Source organism: Lonchura striata, chromosome 14 (genome assembly GCF_046129695.1).
Source record: "Lonchura striata isolate bLonStr1 chromosome 14, bLonStr1.mat, whole genome shotgun sequence".
Taxonomy (NCBI): domain Eukaryota; kingdom Metazoa; phylum Chordata; class Aves; order Passeriformes; family Estrildidae; genus Lonchura; species Lonchura striata.
The window spans coordinates 17,794,892-17,816,442 of NC_134616.1; the positions used below are offsets into that span (position 1 = coordinate 17,794,892).

A 21,551-nucleotide genomic window follows, 5' to 3' on the forward strand; every position below is an offset into this window, starting at 1 on the left:
CAGAGCGGGAGGAGCTGCGTGCCCAGGGCTGGCGAGGAAGGCGGTGACCCCATCCCAGCTGGGCAGCTCCGAGGTTGGCACGGCTCCCGAGGATGCAAGTGGCAGCACAAAAGCATCCTCTTCTCACCCGTTGCCCTGGCAACTGCGCATTCAAACAGGATTGGCAGCGGGATCCTGCAGGAGATGATGCAGTTGCAATTAAGTCGAATTGTCTTCACGTTGTTAAGAATTCATTTTGAGCTGGGAGGGAAGGGGAGGGGTGGTGGGTGCGTGTTGGGGGTAGAATGATGGGCTGCCACCCCTCTGAGATGCCGGGGTGGGCAGGGCTTCATCGTGCTCTGGGTTTCTTTAGGGGTAAAATTAGTGCTGGCACTTGGCTTCTGAACATTGGGGTTTTGTTGGAGCGACTGAAAATCTGCCTCGGGAGCTTTATTTGTTTAATGAGGCTGGATTTGGTGGAGTGAGTGATCTTCTGTGCAGCTATTGATGTTCTTGCATCCTGGTGATCCACAGACTGGAAATGCAGGGTTTACTAAGATCCCAGGGAATTGGGTTCCTAAGAGGAGGTGTCCAAAAGTGGAGGACAAGCTCTTTCAAATCCAGCTCAAAACAAGCCTTACCCTTCCTGTATGGCTGCAGTTCTGGATCAGCTGGGTTCAGAATCTGCTTTCTTGTTTTATTTGGTGAAACCAGTTGGTTTGGATAATTTTCACCAGCAGCTGGAAATATAAAATAATTTTCAAGAGGAAAACTCACCTGGTTTTGCCAGGGAGTGATTTCACCAAATTGTGATTTGGTGCTTAAGATACATGGGAATTCACTGAAATTCAAAACTTTCTATAGCATTTAGCAGCCAGGATTTTGGAGGGAATGTTGAAATCAAAATGTAATTTAAATACAAGTTCTAATAACTCAAATACATACAGAATGCACTGATCTACAGAGATCAAAAAGGTAACTGGAATCCCTTGGAACTGGAATTCTCATTTTGCCAACCAAGAATGGAAGTTTTCATAGAGCATATCATGACAGAATAACATTGTGATTATTTGTGCTACCCTAATACAATCCTGTAATCATTTTGAAGGTAAGAACAGTCTCAGACGTTCCAAGTAATTGATCTTTCTGAGGAGCACACACTTTGTTAAAATGGAAGGGAGAAATATAGTGGCTTTTTTTGTGGGGGGGAAATACTGGGTTAAAATACTTTTTGGTTTTAATTTAAATGTTGTAACTTTTCCCCAAATGTGCTGATAAAGCTGAAGTATTTATTGGATTTTTTTTTTTTTTTTTTTTTTTTTTATTTGGAGGCAAGGAAACATTTTTTAGCCCTGAAGGGCTTTCCTGTGTTGGTCTTTTAAGGTACTTAGAACAGCATGTTCTGAGAGTGTCCAGCCAAACAATTCACTGAAAACATCGTGGGCTTTGTTTTGTTTTTTCCCTTCTTCCATTATTGTTTTCTCCTAGGGTTTTGATGTTGGGTTTTTTCATTTTTTTTCACTGAACATGTTCTGAAGAGGAAATGTGGCACCTACTAGCACCCTGACAGGTGAAGGTAGGGAGCTCCAAGCAGCTCTTTCCTACAGTCCACTGCCCTTTCTTGGATGAGAACTAGCAAAGGTGGATTTTTTTTTGGGAGTGTGTTTGTGTGTTTCACAACTGGGAGGTTCATCTGGGATTTTTTTTTTCACAGCTGAATGGAAAAGGAAGAACCAAACAGGAGGATTTTTGTTACATCCGGCATGTAAAATGTCCTTGACAACTCACAAAATCTGAGAGCAGCCAAAGGAGTCTCCTGTGTTCCAGGCTGATATTATTATTTATTAATTTATTAGCTAATCTTTTCTGGAGCTGACCTGTAGTGCAAAGGGAAGGGCTTTTATTGCCACAGCAGAAGAGCTGCCACAAAATATACCTTGTTGAATATAATAAAAATACTTAATAGTCAGTTGAGGAAATATTATGCTGGCCCCAGGAAAAGGGGATGGGAGGGTTGAAATGCCCACACTGTGGCCACTGTGCAAATTCATGTTCAACGTGACCCTGGTCCTTTGTCAGTGGCTCTGACATCTCTGCTGCAAGCCCTGCCTCAGCTTCTGCAGGTGTTCTGCTATCACCAGGCAAACTGAAAAATGTGTGTTGACTTTGTCTGCAGGTTTGGCCTATTATTATTCTAAAGTAACCTTTGTAACCAAAGCCTCAAATTAATAATTAACAGGCTTGTCTCTGGAAATCTGATGGGCATTGGACTCTGAGAAAATCCTGTGAACAGCAAATATTTAATATTGGATTGCATTTTGCTAAAGAGAATTTTAAATTTAACAGTATAAACTTCACAAGCAATTATCCATTTCACATAGTAACCCCCTAGCAAGGTGAAATCTTGATTCATTTGCAACAGCATTTCTGTCTGTGACAAGACCAACCCAATTTCTAACATGAAAGTAAAGCCTGGATGGTGGGCTGTGAGGGCATGAACCCAGAGCAGGCAGGCAGGGCAGTGTTTATTATGGGTATGTGCACATGGGTGTGTGCACGTGAATGGGGCAGGGGCTTGGCAAGCATGATGCTGAAGGGTGAAGCAGTGCTTTGGACTTGCTTTGCCACCCCAGTGCAAATATGAGGCATTTGGAAGGCAGGCAGAGCCACAATCTGTGCTGGAGAGCTTGAATGGTGGTAGCTTTATACAATTTTTTTTTTTTTTTTTTTTTTTTTTTTTTTTTTTTTTGTACTAAGGGTAGTGATGGGAAAGAGGATGGGTCCAAGGAGAAGCGACTGGGCTGATCAGTCACCAGACACAAAGGGTTGTTGCAGATGTGTTGTATGTGTTGTTAAGCACTTTCTTTCCCAGCTGTTGGTTCCTGGAGGCAGAAAGTGGAGCAGAGCAGTGTGTGCTGCCCCCAGGACTCCTCTCACACAGCCAAACAAACAGGGAGGGATCTCTTCATTCCCTGAGTCCCTCCCAGCAGTTATTGCTGGCAGGGGCTGGGATTCCACCCTCGGGGGCCGTGTGAGCCTTGTCCAGGTCCCATTTCCCCAGGCCAGGCTCTGCAGGCCACATCCAGTGCAGTGTGCTGTGGCTCTAGACCAGAAACCCTCAGAACCTGATAAAATTCCATTCCTGTGTCTGTGAAGGTCCACCAGGAACAGGATAAAATTCCACACTGTTCTAGGAACAGCTTTCTGCAGCAGGCTGGTGATGCCCAGCTCTGGCAGAGTGTGCTTCACCCTGAAGAGATCTTGTGTGTTAATTTGTAAAATGAAAATATGGGTGCCCACAGTGCTCCAGGGAGGGAGCCTCACTTTTTTTGAGATGAATGTTTAATTTAAGAAGATCTATTGAGACTGAAACAGATACTATTTTTTTCTCTTGGGGATGTTATTTTAAGAAAGTGTCCTTTTCTAAACAATAGAAACTTATAAACATAGTTTAATTCACTTTTAGTCTCACCAGTGATTTCTGCTGGTATCCCTCAACATTAATATCAGGGTTTTTGGTCCCTGGCTACTTTCAGAGTTTTGGGAACCTCACTGTGTTCTGTTTGTCACCTTGTCTGTCCCCCAGCAGGCTGAGTATGGGAGGCATCATGAAAACATTGTTTGGCATGTTTCCATCTTGGTTTCTGCCTGGATAAAACATTCCTCCCATAATATTTTGTCCTTAATGTTTTCAGCTGGGGAAGTTGTGACATGTTTCTTCTTGGAATTGCCGAAATGTTCCCAGAATCGAGCTGTTGCTCACCCTTATTCTATGAAATCCATAATTTTCTTTTTATTTTGCCTGGAAAATCTTGCTAAGATGGGGCTTGCCCAGAAGAAGAGATGAGCAAGGCACCATAAAACCTCCAGGTCTGACCTCTCCAGTGCAGCCTGGTGACTGAGTGGACCCCATATGACATCAATTTGATGGCTCAATCCCACTCCTGATGTCACATCAGAAAATTCTTTGGTTTTAGTTGTGCCCTTTATTGCTGGAAGCAAAAACCCCACAGTGGCCACCCTTTATTTCCATAGGATGAAGTGGCAACGTTTGGAAAGTGGCAGCTTGCTCAGTGGTATTATTCACCCAAGTCTTCCAGGACTATAATTAAAGGCAAACATTTGTAAATGACATGCATGCTTGCCAAGCAGACAGCTCTCCAGATGCCAGTTTTCTGTTATCTTCTCTCTTGGCACTTTTTCCAGTTTGTATTTCCCTCCCTCAGATTGGATGAAGGCTTTCTTATGTTGTTGTGGTTATTTCCTCTGCAGAAAAAAAATATTAAACGACCTCAATGTCATTTCTAGAGAACAAACAGTACAACTCCAAGGCTCTGAATGTTTCTTTAAAATGTCAGGTTTTATTTAGTTGGTTCAGTTGTCATTAGATGAAAATTGGTTTCTCAAGCAGTTGCTGTTTGTCCTGAGGCAATGTGGTGATGGTAAGAATGACATGGTAAAATTAATTTTGAGACTGTAAAACAAAAAGCCTGAGGATCTTATCCCCTGCTAGCATAAGTCTTCTTACAGTAATTGTTAGTTCATTGATTTAGTTTTCGAAAAGAATTAAATGTCTGACTTCTCTGAAGCGAAAATTACAGCCCAAACATGCCAGTTGCAAAGGAAATTGAGGTATTGTTCTGTCAACACTCTTCAGTAAGAGTGGAAAGCATCCACATCCAAAAAATGCTTTCTGTGTGACAAGCTTCATGTTTTTGTCATATTATTTCCATATTTAAAAGGGTATTTGGGATGAGCTGGAATTTGAGGTTTAGTAAGCCATTCTGCCTCTGATTTGCAGAGTAATTTGTTTGAATTTCATGCTGTGTTCCTGTGAACCAAATGTATGTTTCCTTCAAGATTAATTCTATTTAAAGATTAAATAAATATGTATGTTTTCTGGGCTAAAAAAAAGCTTCAAAAAATCCTTCACAGCTGAAAGAACCTTTTAGAACTGCTTTGTTGCCTGTATGTGGCAATGTTTCTAACTTAATCACAAAGGCTAAACCATTTTGAATTTGCATTTCTTCCCAGCTTTCAGGAAATAAAATGTTGTTCCTCGGGAAAAATACACTTGTTGTTAAGAGCAGGTGCTGTCTTACAATTATCTTACAATTATTCAGTTATTACACTGAACTTTGGCCTGTGTTGGAGGTGGCAGGGGCCACCTTGAGCTCCTGGTGTGCATCAGGAAATGGAATCTGAGTCTGGAGCTGTCCAGGAGCCATCTGGGCACTCCTGCTCCAGGTGACCCTTCCTGAGCTTGGGAGGTGGACAAGTGGCTCCCCAAGGTCTGCTTAATAAAGAGTGTTTGTGCTGTATAAAGCACACTGAGCTCTGATTTTTGTCTGGGAACAGCACTTTCTAGTCTGGTACAGTGAATAATTAGCAAAATAGATTGTTTTTTTTGCCTAAGACCATACTAAATCTTCAGTCCTGTGATGGTGAGTGAAAAATTAAATCTCATTTAGCAGTGATCCACCTATGGCCTGAGCTTTGGTGTGCACATTTGGAATTTTATTGCTGCTACAGGTTTACCACAAGAGTTTTAAGGAAGCACTTGTGGGACTGATAAAAGACAAAAAACCAGGAATTTTCTCTCCCTGGGTCAGTAGGATAACCCTATAGATAATCCATTTTTGTGCAGAGCTGCATTTGCTGTGCATGACCACTGCTATCTGTTTCCTCCTCCCTTCAGATAAGGGCATTTAAGCCTTGGACATCTGATTTTCCTCCCGAAATGGAAATGTGACTGCAGCACCTCCCTCCTCCCTCACTCCCTGACTCTGCTCTTCACCAATAAAACTCCTCACAAGTGACAGTTGCCTAAAAGCTGCTTTTCACACTTGGGCACATGATCTAACTGGTCAAAGAGCTGGTGTCTGCACTGTAAGTGGAATAACTCCAATTTAATCCAAATATTTCAGATGTAATCCAACCATGGCATTTCTCCTTCCTAGTCTTAACGAGCACATTTATTTCCGTAAAATGATCAATGTCACATGAACCAAACCAAAGCTGTAGCTGTCTGTGGACAGAGGTGGATTGAGGGGACATGCGATCACTATCAGCCATCACCATAGCTGAAGTGGTGATGATTTACAGCTGAGAATCTGCCCTGCAGCTCTGCATTTGGGTGGAGTGAAAACTGCATTCCCTGAGGGGGAGGGTGTGCTTGGAAGACACAGGGATGCCAGGTTAAGCTGCTTGTGCAGATATTCCAAAATGTGCAAAAAATTAAAAACCAACGTCACCCCCAATGAACATAATGGCTGAGCTGTAAATACTTATGTTGTAAGACAAGAGAAAAGCAACACTGACAAACCTCAACATTATTAGAAACAGGCCCTTCTCCTGCCTTTTGAGAGTTAAGAAATGTTTCCCCAGGTTTTTCACTGACTTCACTTTTCTCTTAGTCCCTGATTAAATAAGGATGATGAAGTTCTCACAGCAATTCCTAGATATGCGGAGAGAATCTTCATCTTTAGAGGAAATTTTGTGGTGCTTTGAACACAACAGGAACTGGAGGTCTGGATTCCTTTAGTTTTACCCAGAATGTGGTTTTAAATCCAGAATTCCAAACCAAACACCTTGTGTTCTCTGGGAAGTGCTGTGAGGTTGGGCACTGTGAATATTCCTATGGCTGCCAGTAGTCATTGCAAAAGATAGGAGGGAGATTATTGGGATTCCAAAGATTTCTAGGCTGGTAAATCAGGAGGGTAATTTCTCAGTGATGGCACTGGTGTTAGTGTTTAGCAGAGAAAATTGTCTGAAATTAAGTGGTGAATTCAACTCAGTGTATTTATATCACATTGGAAAATCAAAAATTAGCTCAAGCAGTAAAAGAGCTATGGAAAGAAACAGCTTGATATAAATAAGGAAAAAAGTTTACTACTCTGTCTTTGCAAGCAAGAAGTCTCTAAAAGGTCTGAACAATTTAATCACAAAGATGAAACTCACTGTGCTTCAACTGGGATAAAATCATGGAATCATGGCCAAGTGAATATTCCGACTACACCCTGAGAGGCTGAGTCCTCCCAGCCAGCCAAAGGCTCTTGTCCATGCATCTGTTTGACTGAATCTGCTCTACTCTTTGTTTTGTGTTGAAGCAGAAGAGAATCCAAAATTAATTCTCATTAATGGTGCTAAGAAACTTACTGACTATTCAAACAGTGCTAGAGCTCCACATTTTCACAAGTCCTTAAGTGATTAAAGCATCCGGGTTCCTCTGGCTTTTCAATGGTTTGGGCATTTAAGTTGCACAATAATATCCAAAGTGGTATGCAGAGTTTATAAAAACATTAAAGCACATTCAGACTGGTTTATCCTGGAAATTCTCTTGAGGTTGGAAAGAAGAAATCCTCAAGATCACTTTGTATAACAGCATGTTATCCAAACATATTTTATTCATTTTAGTACTCTAATAGCCATCTGTGCAAGACAAAATCATCTACATAGAGGGAAAAGCATGGGCTTGACTGCCTGGCAGATACAGCAACTGTGATTTTGCTTAATCTTTCTTTGGAAGTCACTGATGTGGGTTTTTCAGTGTCATCACTCAAAACTGAATAAACTTATCTCACATGCTGATAACTTTATTGCTAAATGAAAATCTTTCCAAGACAAAGTTTAAAAAGTTGTTCTAGAGATAGAAGCTGCTGTTTGTTTTCAAGATGTGCAAATAAAAGCCTTCCTGGTAGTTACTTGAATTTATGATTCTATGACACACTGATTTGGCTGAGTCATAAAAGTGCTTTCAGCATTCAGGAGTAAAATCAATGCTACTGTGTCACTTTTGAGGCAATATTTTTATAGCTTAGAATTAGAATTCTCAATCTTCCTAAAAGAAAAATACTCTGGCTTATATGTTCTAAGGCTGATCTTTGCCAAAAAGGATGTCCAGACTGGAATTTAAAGTCTGATATGTGTCATGCTGGGACAGAGCCCCTCCATAGACTCTGACCTTCATAGGCTCAGCAATGTTGTGTTGTGCTGGCTAGAACTAAATTTATATTAAAAACTCATTCAAAATCCAAAATTTTATACAGCTCATAGTCTAAGAAGCTTGTGTCTTATGCTCAGGGCTTTATATTGTTTTACAGTTCCTCTTTTTACGTTATGAAGCGAGCTTCTAGTCCAGAATGGTGTGGGGTGGATCACAATTCCAAAGGTTTCTGTGCAAGGTGTCACTGGATATGCCTTGAGCTGTTATCCCAGGCATATTTTTGCTTGAAGCAAATAATTGGGAGAACAGCTCAAGGTACAATCTGAATAAGATGAGGAGGCTGGGAGAAGAGGATAAAGGATTTTTATCCTTAAGAAAGTGTCTGAGATAAATGCCATGACTGGTAGATAGTGGAATCTAGGCTGAAAGCAAACCCTGCTGAAAAAGGCATGTGGAAAGGAGGAATTTGTTGCTAAAGAGGTTTATGCTCTTTAAGGTGGTGTTTAGACTTATGCTTTTTAATCTTTGTAGTCTATGCACTGTCGCTGGGCAAGGGAGAAATATCTCCTTGCAGGAAAAACAAATAATCTCCCAGATTAATCTGAATTGTCTCTCCAGATAATATTTAGATGACTTGACTTTAGTTTTGCCACAAAATACTCAACAAAATAAAAAAAAATAAATGTGACTTTGCTGAAATCTGCCTGATACTCTTTTGTAAACAGCAAATTCCCTTCCTCAGAAAAGGCAGTGATGGAGAATTCCATCTGCATCAGTTACCAGCCCCCTGAGACACAGCAGAAGGTCAGACTGGACAAGATCACAGCCCCTGAGCCAAAATGATGCTCATTATCAGGCAAACAAATATTTTCCTCCCCAGCCAGAGCTGGACAGTCAGGAATACTGACCTGGAATAGTTTATTCCACATTGGTCCAGTGCTGAATATGTCAGTGCTGTGAAAAAATGTGTGTGACTTGTTCCAACCTCCTTTTCTTATTGTTTTTATTCCCCATCTGAGGAAACTTGTCCAAGAATTTGATAGACAAACATGTTTTGAGGAAGCAACAAAAAGCTGGAGCTGAACAGTGGGTGGCCTTTGAGTCTGATGAGTGGCCTTACATGAGTCTGAGCTCAGCCACGTTAGGGTGTTTCTGGAAATTGTGCCAGGGAGTTGCTCTAAGAACTGGCTTTGCCCCTGGCCATCGTCTTTTATTGCATTTAATGCAAAAACATTTCCCCTGCTTTGGTGCATGGCTACATTCAGATTTTCTTTCAAATGCTGCTACTACATCTACTCTGTTTTTCATGGAGCATTACCACCTAAAAACAACAGTAAATCCTTGTAAAAGCATTTTGCAAGAAAACTTCAGATTAGTGAACCCAAAATGGTCCCTTTAGGATGGAAAACTATCACTTTTTCCCAGGAAGTTTAAACATATACATTTTTAACTAATTAAATTGGGACTTTGATTAATGTTTTTTTCCCCATGTTATGTCACAGTTGCTGTAGCTTTGGAATAGCTGAAAAATCAAGTTTCATAGGGGTTGGAATTGCTCTGAAGTATTGGTTTATATGATCAGTAGAGACACAGGGCTCTCTCCAGTGTCACAGCACCATGGCAGGGGCAGGGTAATGTCTGTGCACTGCCCTTTGAAAGGACCTGAGCTCTGCTTCCAGGGGAGTTTGGACATCTGGCTGAGGGAATTTGATGTTGCCTGAGGTGAATCCTGTCCTACGAATGGCATCTCTGATTGCTGAGGAAAAGTCATACAGATTGTGGTACCAAGTTCAGAGAAGGGAATAGGGGAAGAAGGCAGGAGCCAAAGCTGTGTTCTGGTAAATTCAGTGAGAAACAAAGTGCTCTTCTCAAACAAGACAGCTTTTCTCTAGAGGTGTTATGGACGTGCTGCAGTTCTGTAGCATCACAAACTCAGACGGTGCAGCAAGAGGTGATCTGAGGTGGTTTGTCCTTTCTGAGGGTCCTGGGAGAGCAGCAAATCTTTCATTGCAGCCTGGGCTGATTTCTGGGCCGCAGGGGCAGAGGACTGGCAGAGCTTCAGCAAACCCTTTGTTAGGAGGTTCAGGAAGAGGTCAGCCCTGGCCCATCACTGAGCCCTGCCCAGCCCTGTCAGCATTCTGGAGAGAGCAGCTGCACTGCTCCAGGGGTCAGGGGAAACCCACAGACAGCCAAGAGACACACCACGACACCCAATTCCAATTTTTTGGGCTTTTTCTTCCAAAACATTGATTCAGATCTTCCCCAAACACACGTGTCCCATAGGCATGGGCTTAATATTAGTCACCGCTAGCCCCAAGCTGAAAAAGGAAAAAACACTATAAAAATGTCTGTGATGCATTTGGTTTTGTAACAGGATTTAGCAGAGAGGGAGGAGGGAGAAGAAGCATTTCTCAATCCCAAAGAGCTGAGTTTTCTTTTACACTGGGCTGGAGCTCTGGCATGCCCTTCCCCTTGCTCCTGTGCTGCTCAGTTTCTCTTGAGGCAGCACTGAGCATTATTTCACTTTCAGGAGCTGATGCTGCTGGATGCTGGGCACAGAGTTTTCAGAGGACTTGCACATCCTGAGCTCAGGGTGTACAGACAGAAAGCTGGAGCTAAACCTGCCTTTTTGTGGGTTTGCAGGGTGTAACAGCACTGCCAAAAGTCCCCTCCTGATCTCAGCAAGGGCTGTTTCAGTCAGGTCACATCCAACCCTGGGTTTTTTTGATGGAGATTTCTCTGAGAACTGCCCCCTGTGGGGTCACTTCTCTTTTTTTCCCTCCACAGGCAGATTTTTTTCAGCCACAACAAGGTTGTAAAAGTCTTTTGCATGCACTGGAGTATCCAGTGCAGTTGGCCTTGGTCCTTTTGCTTCTTGGGGCTAACTGCAAATGCCTTCGCACACATCCTGCTCTGGGGAGGGCTTCTGTGGCCATGCCAGCACAGCTGGGGTTTATTATAGGATGGATAACCCCATTTACCTCTTCAGCTCCACGACCACAGGGTGCTGTCTTTGCTGCCTTCCTTTGGATGAGGTTGGTTCTGTGTCAGCTGCAGCCAAAGCTGAATTTTTCCATCCGTGCTCAGAAAGAATTGCCTTTCCCCCTGCTTCCCTACACTGCCTCTACAGGATGATGTGAGGGTGGGAGAAGGGAAGAAAATGGAAACAATTCTGAGCCCTGACAGAAATCAACCTGCTTTAAAGAATTTAAGGGAATGGTGAATCAACCTGCTTTAAAGAATTTAAGGGCCTAAGTAGATCAGGCTGGTAGTGCCTGCCTCTGTAGGTCTCGTGTGCAAGCAAAGGTGGAGTATTTGTCATGCTAGGGCTGGGTTCTCTAAAGGGTGCTGGAGAAAGTAAGCTCCAAATGCTACAGAAACCTTTGAAAATCTTAGTTGCAAACAACTATTGCTCTTCTTTCTTCTTCCCTTGACTGCATCTCTGTTTTTCTCTGAGACAGTTGACAGACTCTAATCTGTTAAAAAAAAAAAAATCATCTTTCCCTTTTCTTGGACACCTGAGATCCCTTTTAATGTTTTACAGTTAATGTTTTTTACACTGCAGCTTCAGCTAATGCCTGTGAAGACACACAGCTAATTAATTAACCCTCTGAATGTCTTTCTCCCTATTTACAACCAATACTGCATAATTTCTGGTTCACGAATATTGGTAATACTCACACCAGGAAATGCCTGTTCAGAGCTAAGGGAAGTTTTCTCCTTTAGCTAAATTACTCCAAGAGTCAATGCTTGTATCAGTGCACAGTTACCTGATGTACTTTCAGTGGTGCATCTTGTCTCAAAAAAAACCCCATCTTTTCTTTTTAATTTTTTTTTTTTTAATTTTAGGGAATTGTGGCAGAACAACACACAAACCATTTCATGGCTCCAGTGAAATAGGTGTCTGTGTCTGTTGTCTCCCATGGTTCACACTATTTAGCAAATCTTCTGTCGTGGGGATGCATAGCTGGTGAAATAAATTACTGGGAGCAGTCTCAAGCTGTGTTCCTGGAGTCCTACAGGAATCTTCCCCATCAGAATTTTCATTGCTGATTGGATCAGGGGCTGGGAAGGCACGTATGGGAATTCTGTAGGATCCAGACTGAGATGGGATTGCAAGCCAGTTGACCAGGTTGCTCTGTTACAAATAAAGGGACCACTTAAAATCAGGAAAAAAGGGGTTTGTGAACCACTTTATTCAGTGTCTGAATGTCAGATATTTCAAGCCTGCACAGCAAGGATGGGAGGTGACACAGCCAGACTTCTGGCATGCAAATGAAAGCCTGGCAGGACAAAGAGGGCACCAGGGCTTTCAGCAGAACCATGAGGCCCTGAAACCTCCACCCTCACCTCCAGGCTGTGCCCAGCCCAATTAGAGCTCTGCAGATGCTGTTTATTATTTCATTGTGTGCATGTGAGAGGGAGAACTGGGAGAGCTCTGCATTTGGGATGCTCCCTGCAGGCACAAATACTGCAACAACTGCATTTATTGTGGTGGGGCATCAGAAACAGGGTGGCTGTCAGGCACTAGTGATGTGTAGTAGGATCCTGTACCTGCCTTTAAAAGTTTCCTTGGAAATGGGAAGATATTTCTCTCCTTCACAGCACATCTTATGCAATATGATCCTGAGAAAAAGGATTTGGGTTAAACCATTGTGTTTGCAAAGGAGGAGGTTCTGGTGGAACTCACAGCCCCAGTGCTTGGTGCTTAGGCAGCAAGAGAGAGAAGGGACTGGAGTGCCTGTAGCACATCTCATGTCAGTGTCTCCTCCTTTTAATTCCTCTGATAGTAACTGGCTTGGTCCCCAACTATCCTAAATTGGGAACATTATATATCTTAACTGCTGGCAGCATTATAGAAAAATACATTTTCTTAATTATATATATATTTATATGTATATATATATATATATATTCTTTTTAATTTCTATTTTTTACATGCTTGGGGCAACCAAAAACACTTAAAGATCCTCACAAGGACTGCAGAATAATATACTGAAATAGCACATTTCTAACCTGTGTTGGGGGAATTGTGGCTTAGATAGATAAAAGTATTCCTAATAATTTACTATATAGCATAAGTGGTGAAAATCGCAAAGCAAAGAGTTGAACTGAGCTCTAGGCACTGTGCCTCAGTGTTATTGTGTCTCATCTGAGCCACACAGTGACATATTGTAAATGCAGGCAAACCCAATGGGAAGAAATGACAATGTCTGACTCAATTCAGAAGTCTGAATTATTTCTTTATTATAACTATACTCAAATACATTAATATACTATGTAAAAGCAGGATACTAAAACTACATACTACTTTCTCTGACTCTCACACAACTTGTGACCCTCTCTGAGAGCCCAGCCCCAGGTGGGTTGGATTGGATTGGATTGGATTGGATTGGATTGGATTGGATTGGATTGGATTGGCCACCAGGCTCAAACAATCCTCACCAGAATTCAATCAAGCCATCACCCCAGGTAAACAATTCTCCAAACACATTCCACATAGGAAGAACAAGGAGCAGAAATAGAAATTGTTTTCTCTTTCATTTCTCTCTGTGCACCTCTATGAAGAATCTTGAGAGGGAGAGAAATGTGCTTGCCACAGTGACGGTCACCATAGAAGCTGTTACGATGACAAGAGAATTAATGACAAAAGAAACAGAATTACTGACACTTTCTTACATTGTTCTTTAGCCCTGAACTCTGGAGCTCTTAGGTGGTTTAATGAGAAGGATCATGGAGAATTTGGTGGCTCTGGTGGAGGCAGGGAGGTGATGCTTCTGAGCTCTGCTGTTCCATGTTTGCTTTGGACCCCAGCACCCAGCAAAAGCTGATCTCATCCATAACTTTTGGCAGTTGGCACATGCTGCTCTGTTTTTCCTCTGAGGACTTTGTGAGATGCAAGACATACTTCAATTTAAAAAATGGCAGCTTAATGTGGTTATTTTTATCAAAACAAACCAAATAAGATCTTTGTAATACACAGCAGTGCTTGATTTCTTTCTAAAACTAATTAAAGTTTTGGCTTCCACTAGCGACAGAAAAGTTTGGACAGTTTTAACCCCAATGGCTCCATTTATCCTCATTTATTATTCTAACAAAATAACATTTTGAAAGGAAAAACAAACTAGAAATTATTAATGCCAGAGATGCCAGGAAATGAGATATAAAACTGAATCTAGCCCACGTGGATGTGGGATGTGTGCTACCACCACGAAAGCCAAGTGGCCAACTGATGTTCACCCCTGCAGCTGGGTGGATTTACACCTCTGAAGTGCCAGCCTGGAGGTGCTGCTGCCATTCCATGGCAGAGCTTCCAGGGAGGCTGAATGATACTGATGAGCATCTTGTACATGCTCAGTTTTCCTCAGAGGCACCATTCTCTTACTCAGATTTTTGTTAAGGTCTCTTAATATGCTTTGAATTTTCTCTAAGTGCAGACACATGAGAATTCCTGACAGGAGAGCAGTGTCATGCAATGATCAGTTGCTTGTTTTCCAAAAGGCATTGAAAATGTCAGTTGTTATTGAATGAGAAAAGTCCCATGCCAAAAGTATAATTTCCTTAAGGAGAACGGCTGCAGCTCTGTGAATTCCACGCTGTGAGCTGATTTCAGGTGCCATTGGCTAAACCAGCCCAGGTTTTAAAACCATCAGCTGAGCACTGAGGTGGTTCTTTTCTCTGGAGTTCATCTGGCACTGATTTGTCAGAGTCACAGCCTGTGGTCTGTAGCCACGTTTGGGTTGCAGTCCTGCTATTTTGGGATCATCATCTTTAATTACCAAAAGGCAGAGAGAATCCAGAGGTAAGGAGCACAGCTCCTTCCACTGCTGCTGATGGCAGACAGGACTGACTGCAGGAAATCTGGGGTCTCCTGCCATTTTGAGATGAGATTAAGTTATTTATTCTGCATTTCTAATGTTTGGATATAGGATCATTTCCACAGTGTTGAAATTTAGCGTTATTAAACTTTGAAAAAGCAGAATTTCCTGCCACTGCCTGCTCTGCCATCTTCTCAGCCAGCCAGGAAGAGCAGTGACTGGCAGGAGAGTGTCAGGAGCAGTCACTGGGTTGAGCCCTGCAGTTAGGGATGGTCCCATTCCTTTTTGCTGAAGTGTTGGTGGGAGGTTCCCTCTCCATTCAGCAGGACACCTCTGCCAAGGACTTTTGTAGGGACAAACACATCACTGCTGCAAAGTGCACCCCTGTGGCTTTCCCATGGTCCAAAACAGAGAGGTTCTCCCTCCAGTGCCAGGGGAAATCCAGGGAAGAGCAGGGAGACATCCCAGGAAGATCCAGCCATGCTCTGGTGGGAATCTGCATGTGGAGAGAGCTGGAGCCAGGAAAGGAGGGACAAATAATTCTAACAGGAGCCAGAGCCATGAGAGTTATGAGACCCAGAGAATAAAAGGTGTGCTTCACAAAGAGCTGTTCTCTTCCTGCTGTGGTGCTGAGGGGTTGGGGTCCCTGCAGTGACCCAGCTGTTGGTGAAGGGGGGTTTCAGAGTGTCAGCCAAGGGAGTGGCAGTGAAGATGATGCCTAGAATGGCTACCTAGAACAGAGGCTGGACAAAGTTAAAGTCATAAAGTGAGTATTTATTAAAGGCCTTTAACAGATTCACCTTGGGCAGTGCAGGAGCCTGGCAGAGGCCACACTCAAGGTGCACAATGAGCAGGAGTTTTTTTGGCAGATATAAGTTTGTCTACTTGCACAACAGAGGTTCATTCTCCATTTACAGCTTCAGGTAATGAAGTCACATTGCCTCAGTTTTCTTCCCCCCCAATTTACTTTTGTTGATACTTTTTGGGGTCTGAGGCCGTTACGGTGTCCTTGGGTTCCAGGCCCAGAGGAATTGTTTTGTCTCACCAAAGTGGGAAGACAGTAGTTAACACTTTATATGAAGTGTAGAGTTATGCACTATTGCAGCACAGGATTTGAAGAATATAAAGGCTAAAATCTTAAGGCAGCATCCCCCCCTTTAGAGGCTTGACAAGGAGAAGCTCAGAGCTCAGGTGTCAGCAGCATCAATTCCTGCTGCTCTTCTTGACTGGAAGGATGCTGTGATCAGTTTGGGAGTGGAATGCAGCAATCTCCAGCAATCTCTGGTTTGCTTTGCCAGGACCTCTGTGAAGACCCCCACCTACTTGTGGATGGAATGAGCTCCCACGACTTCCACCAGGGCAAGCTGGGGAACTGCTGGTTTGTGGCTGCGTGCTCCTGCCTGGCTTTGAGGAAAAGCCTCTGGCAGCAGGTGGGTGATGGGGGTGTGTGGTGCAGGAAGTGAAGCTAATAAACCAGGCTAAACTTGGCTGTTTTTCTCCCTAGGACTAACAAGGGGTGAATTTTTGTAGATCCAAATCTTCCCTCTCTTTAACATGTTCCAGGGCATAAACTCAGAATAAACCTCAGCCGTGCACGGTGAATTCAGCAGTGAATTCTGCCCTGGGAATAAACCTCAGCACAGTGCTGAACTTCTCTTCCATGGTTTCTCAGGTGATTCCAGACTGTAAGGAGCAGGAATGGGACCCCAAAAACCCAAGGAAATACGCTGGGATTTTCCGTTTCCGTTTCTGGCGCTTTGGAGAGTGGACAGAGGTGGTGGTGGATGATCTGCTGCCAACAGAGAATGGGGAGCTCATCTACTGCCATTCCAACGTGAGGAATGAATTCTGGAGTGCTTTGCTGGAGAAAGCTTATGCTAAGTATGAGCTGGTTCATGAGTCCTCAGTGTTGTCCCTTTGTCTGTTTTGTCTTTCAATTCTCTCAGACTTTCCATAGGTTTTAGTTTTGCTGCTGGTAGAGAACTTAAAAGACTGAGAACTCCTTTAATCTCTGTTAAGGATGTAAATCATAAAGGAGTGCAATGCAGTCTACTCCAGCAGCCCAAATCCTTAAGGTTCCTAGAAACCAGGGAAGATTTGTCTGCAGTCTGCTCAGGCTTTTTTGTTCTCTTCTGTTTTGTCCTTAGTGAGACACAAACATGTTCCCTACACTCAAGCCAAATTAGAGCACTTGTTCCAGGCCCCTGTAAACTGGGAATGTTCTGTGTTGCCCCCAGGCTGGCTGGATCCTACCAAGCCCTGGATGGAGGCTGTGCTGCAGAAGCCCTGGTGGATTTCACTGGAGCAGTGGCAGAATCCATTAATTTGGAAGAGGGCAAATATGGTGAGGTTATTTCTGAGCAGATGAAGCTGTTTGAAGACTTGATGAAAGTGCATAAAAGAGGAGGGTTCATCAGCTGCTCCATTTCGGTGAGTACAGAGAGCTGGATTTTAAGCATTTATTTCAATGAAAATATTCTGGAAGAAATACCATTATTAGGATATTGAGTATGTCCTTCCTTTGCATGTTTGGAAAAGCTTTCTATGGGGAAATCTAGCAAGTGCTCCCAGCTCCAGAAGCCACTAAATACAATCACAACTGCTTGTGCTGCCACTTCACTGTGTGTCTGAAATTCTTTTTTTTCTGAATGGTCACAGTTGTGAATTGACCTGAGGTAAATCCACCCTAATTTACTGAGCGGATAGCAGCATTCAACTGCTTTATTTCTCAGAGAAATCTCTTCAGAGAAAACAGTTCTGGCACAGAGCTGCTGAGACTTCTTGACTTTGGTTGTGCCAGTGCAGCCAGGGTAGCAGTGGAGCTGAGCTGCAAGGCTGAGCTCACCTGGTTATTCAGGTAATACTGTTTGATATTGAATACACTGAATAATCTCCCCACTGGAATTAACCTGCAGAACTTGCCTGTGCTGGCTGAGGTGAGGCTCAGGTACCTCGGTGCCCACATTAGGAGGCCATGGCCCTGAAGTTCCCTTAGTCAGTAGAGAGGGGATGGTTTCTGAGGAAGATTTACCCCTCTCAGTCCCGTGCTAGAGGGTGGATGGGTAACAGCTCCCAAAGGATGCTTTGTGCTTCACAAAGCACCTCTGGCCCTGCCCCTGGCCACAGGAGGAAACACTGACAGCTGGACTGAAATCCCCTCTGTGTAGGTCTGCAGTGTCAGGCCCTGGCTGGATGCTGCTGAAATCCTCACCTGAAGGGCTAAAAAACTGCTAACAAACTGCAGTGGTGCCTGAATATTTCCTAAGAAATCACTTTTAAATTATTTTTAAAATCACTTATTGCAAACCATTAATCCAGCAGCCCACAGAAAAGGGATCATTTTCTAGGAGCTGCAGGGTTGGCATTTAAATGCACTTCAGCATCTTCCTCCCATGCCCCTGCTTCAGTTTAAGGCCTTAGCTAAGGCTGATCTTAGTTAAATCACTTAAACATTTTGCTTTAATTTCCTTATTTGTGAATGAAGAGGATTCATTCATAAATCTTGTGAGTATGAAGAGAGTTGTGGAATTGTAAAGAGCAGCAGAAAATCAGCTGGTTTTGGAGGTTCCTGAGAATGTTACCAGAGCCTGGCACCCAAGAGGATCACCTGGTACCTTCTGGGACACAAACTTTAACCTGAGATACAACAGGGACTGTCCCTTCCAGCAACATCAGGAAACAGCTCAGAAACAAAAGCTTCAAGGTCTTTGGGTTTTCTTTTACCCTTTTTTCATAAGGCCTGAATTTTTATTTGCAAGAATTCCATCTGATTTGCTCAGAGCAGGCTGGCAGAGTGACTGCCTGGTGTGAATTGGTACTGCAGACATTGTTTCCAGAATGATAAGTTTTTCCCAAATGCTAGAGCAGTTCTGTTTCTAAACAAGATTTTGGTGAGGTGATTGACTCCGTACAGGGAACTGTATTTTAAAAAGCAAATCATTAGGAAGTTGTAAAGCTTTCACTGATTCCTGGCATTACGTTTCTGCCTTCCAAATTAAACACAAATGCTTCTAAACATTACAGAGAGGCTGTTCCTAAGTTTGCCTTCATTTGTCACTTTTTGATGTAATACACACACACAGGTGTAGAATATTTAATACCCAAGTGGCTTCATTGCTGCCTTACAAACATGTCATCACTTGCCTTGGATTACAGAATGGCCCTGAGCATCACCATTTGGAAATCTGAACTGACAGGAGATGCTTCAATAGCTCATTTGAATAAAGAAATAAATATCTTCAGAATGAGGTGGGAAAGGCCAGCAGTGAGCAGAGCCTGGGGGGTGATAAAGGCAGCAGGAGAAGTTACAGACTGCCGTGCTGTCAGGGACTCCTTGTTTGCTTTTAGCTGTGAAAATGCAGGGAGAGTGTTACACGGGGGATGTCAGCCAGGCTGGGGAACACCCGGCTGAGGCTCTGGGAGCTGTTGTCAGCGAGAGGCACAGAGGGCTTGGTGACACTCACAGTTGCCAGCCCATCTGTCAGTTCCAATTTGATAGGAATTTCTCCTTCCCCCCATCTTTTTTTTTTTTTTTTTAAATGTGATTTCCTACCTTTGGGGACTGAGCACTGTTATATCAGTGCAACATTTGCCTTAGGAAAAGGACCTTGTCTGTTTATACCAGTTAAATTTTGAAATGGGTAAAAATATCTGAGGAAATACTATGTACATTTCATACCTGTGGAAAATATTTTATTTAAGTATTACTATATTAGTACTAATATATTAATGTAATGATTAAAATATATTTATATTTAAATATTTGCATTAGTAACACCAAGAGGCCATACCTCTTGCTCTCTCCACCACAGCCAAGGCTTGATTGAGCATTAATTAGGTAATTACAAGGTTACACACAAGGATCTGCACTGAGTCAAATCTTCCTTCCTTGATGTCCAAGGGAATGTGTTTCCAGGCCCTGTGGGTGATAGGTGAGAGAGACTCAAGGGTGGCTTGGCTGGATTGAGGGAAGGTGTGAAGAATCTGGATCCAGGACCATCAAAACAACTCCAACAATTTTGTATGGTGCTGCTTTTCTGGGTTTAGATCAGGATTTGGGTGCATTAAATTAAATATTGTTCTTTTTCAGAGCTTGACTACTTTTCTGTATTCTTAGATCAGCATCTGATCAGGCCTAGGTCAAACAGGACAATTTAGGGACAGTTTAGGGACAGTTTAGGGACACCATGATCACTGCTGAAACTGGAACTCTTATGTGGAATTTATGATAAGCAAACCCAATTCCTAAAGCACCCTGCAGACCTTCCTTTTGCCATGTAAGAGAGCCCTGACAGGAGTGAGTGAGGTACAGGACACAAATGGCTTGGAAGTTTTTTTACTTGTGCCTGTGCTCTCTCATTTTTACTCACTGCCAGCAGTTCTTCCTGGGTATCATATTTATTCTAACACAAGAACAACCATTGGATCAGCAGCTAAATTCACAAGTGCCCAGGTGAGGACACCAGTCTGGGCACAGCCATCAGTGTCCAGAAGAGCCATTTGGTAGAGATGCCAAGATTTTGGAAGGGCTGATTTTCCATCAGCCCTGTCTCTACCTCTGAGGCCAGGAGGAGACAGACTGGCTGCAGCAGGCAGAGTTCCCCTGTGTTCTGGGATTGTCTGGCACTGGAATTGTCTGGCACTGCCAACACCACACTGGTGAGCCCCTAGTTCTGATTGCCAGTGCTGTTCTTATTATGCATAGTAAAATCACTCAGGAAGAGAACAAAAAACAGATTTTTCTTGCACGTGGAGCTGTCAGGCTCCTCAGAGACGTGAGTTCTTGTGGGTCTCAGATTCAGCCAAAGAGAGAAACTGAGAGTTTCTATCCAGGCAGAAGCCTGGGAAAGAGTTGGAAAAGAATGTAAAGAATTCTTTATCTCTCTTGTTGTTCACATTGTTTATAGTTAAGTTCTACCACTGTGCGTAATGCACTGTGCACCAGTGGTGTGGCTTGTTTTCACTTCAGGACCAATGGAATTGAATTTGAATAAATCGGAGTTTTACTCTCACAGCCTTCTGAGTCAATCTTCCCATTCCCATCCTACCTCAACAGTGACAAGTTCTTTTTGTGTAATTGTCATTCTCCGTGCCCAGGAGTCCCCTGGCCAGCCCAGCGAAGCAGAGACAGGGATGGGGCTGATCGTGGGCCATGCCTACTCCGTGACTGCCATCAGGAAGCTGCGCCTCGGGGAGAGCCTCCTGTTCTCCTTCAAGGCAGAAAAGCTCTTCATGATCAGGCTGAGGAACCCCTGGGGCAAAAAAGAATGGCACGGTGCTTGGAGTGACAGGTAAGAGCTGCAAAGCCAGTGTCAAAGGGTGAAGCTGTGCTGGGGACTGCAATTCCTGGGTAAACACTGGTGGTACACACGCATACTCAGAGATGGCTGGACCTCTGTGCATCTCTGCCTGTCAGAATCTGAGGTATTGATGATTCTGAGATTGTAGAAAGTCTCTGTCTGTCAGCCCCCCTGCCAAAGCAGAAGCCATAATTGGTCTGTGCTGGTTTCCAGGTTGTTTATTCTGTTTATCTCTCACATGTTCTGCTGCCCTGCCCAGCTCTGTCCTGCAGGGCAGCGTGTGGGGCTCTGCCCTCAGTGGGATGTGACAAACATTAAATACCAGAAACTCCCTGGGCTGGATTTACAATAACGTGCCAATATCTGTCACCTACGTTGGACAGTGTGTCCCCAGCCTGAACCAACAGAAAAATGCCAACACCACAGTGAGACATGGAGGGCATGAAGAAGGAGAAAAAGGACAAGGCACACCCAATTTCCTCCATCTTGTGCCCTTTGGACCCCTTATCT

At 43.3% G+C, this 21,551-nt stretch overlaps 1 protein-coding gene across 1 annotated transcript in view; it reads left to right on the forward strand.

Moving 5' to 3' along the window:
• Positions 1 to 21,551, forward strand: part of CAPN6 (calpain 6) — a 50,550-nt gene that overhangs the window by 12,472 nt on the left and 16,527 nt on the right. Inside the window, exons 4-7 of the mRNA XM_077786625.1 lie at positions 16,041 to 16,172; positions 16,415 to 16,623; positions 16,980 to 17,172; positions 20,842 to 21,032. Of these exons, the coding sequence (XP_077642751.1) occupies positions 16,041 to 16,172; positions 16,415 to 16,623; positions 16,980 to 17,172; positions 20,842 to 21,032 (725 nt within the window). The remainder of the gene's footprint in view (positions 1 to 16,040; positions 16,173 to 16,414; positions 16,624 to 16,979; positions 17,173 to 20,841; positions 21,033 to 21,551) is intronic.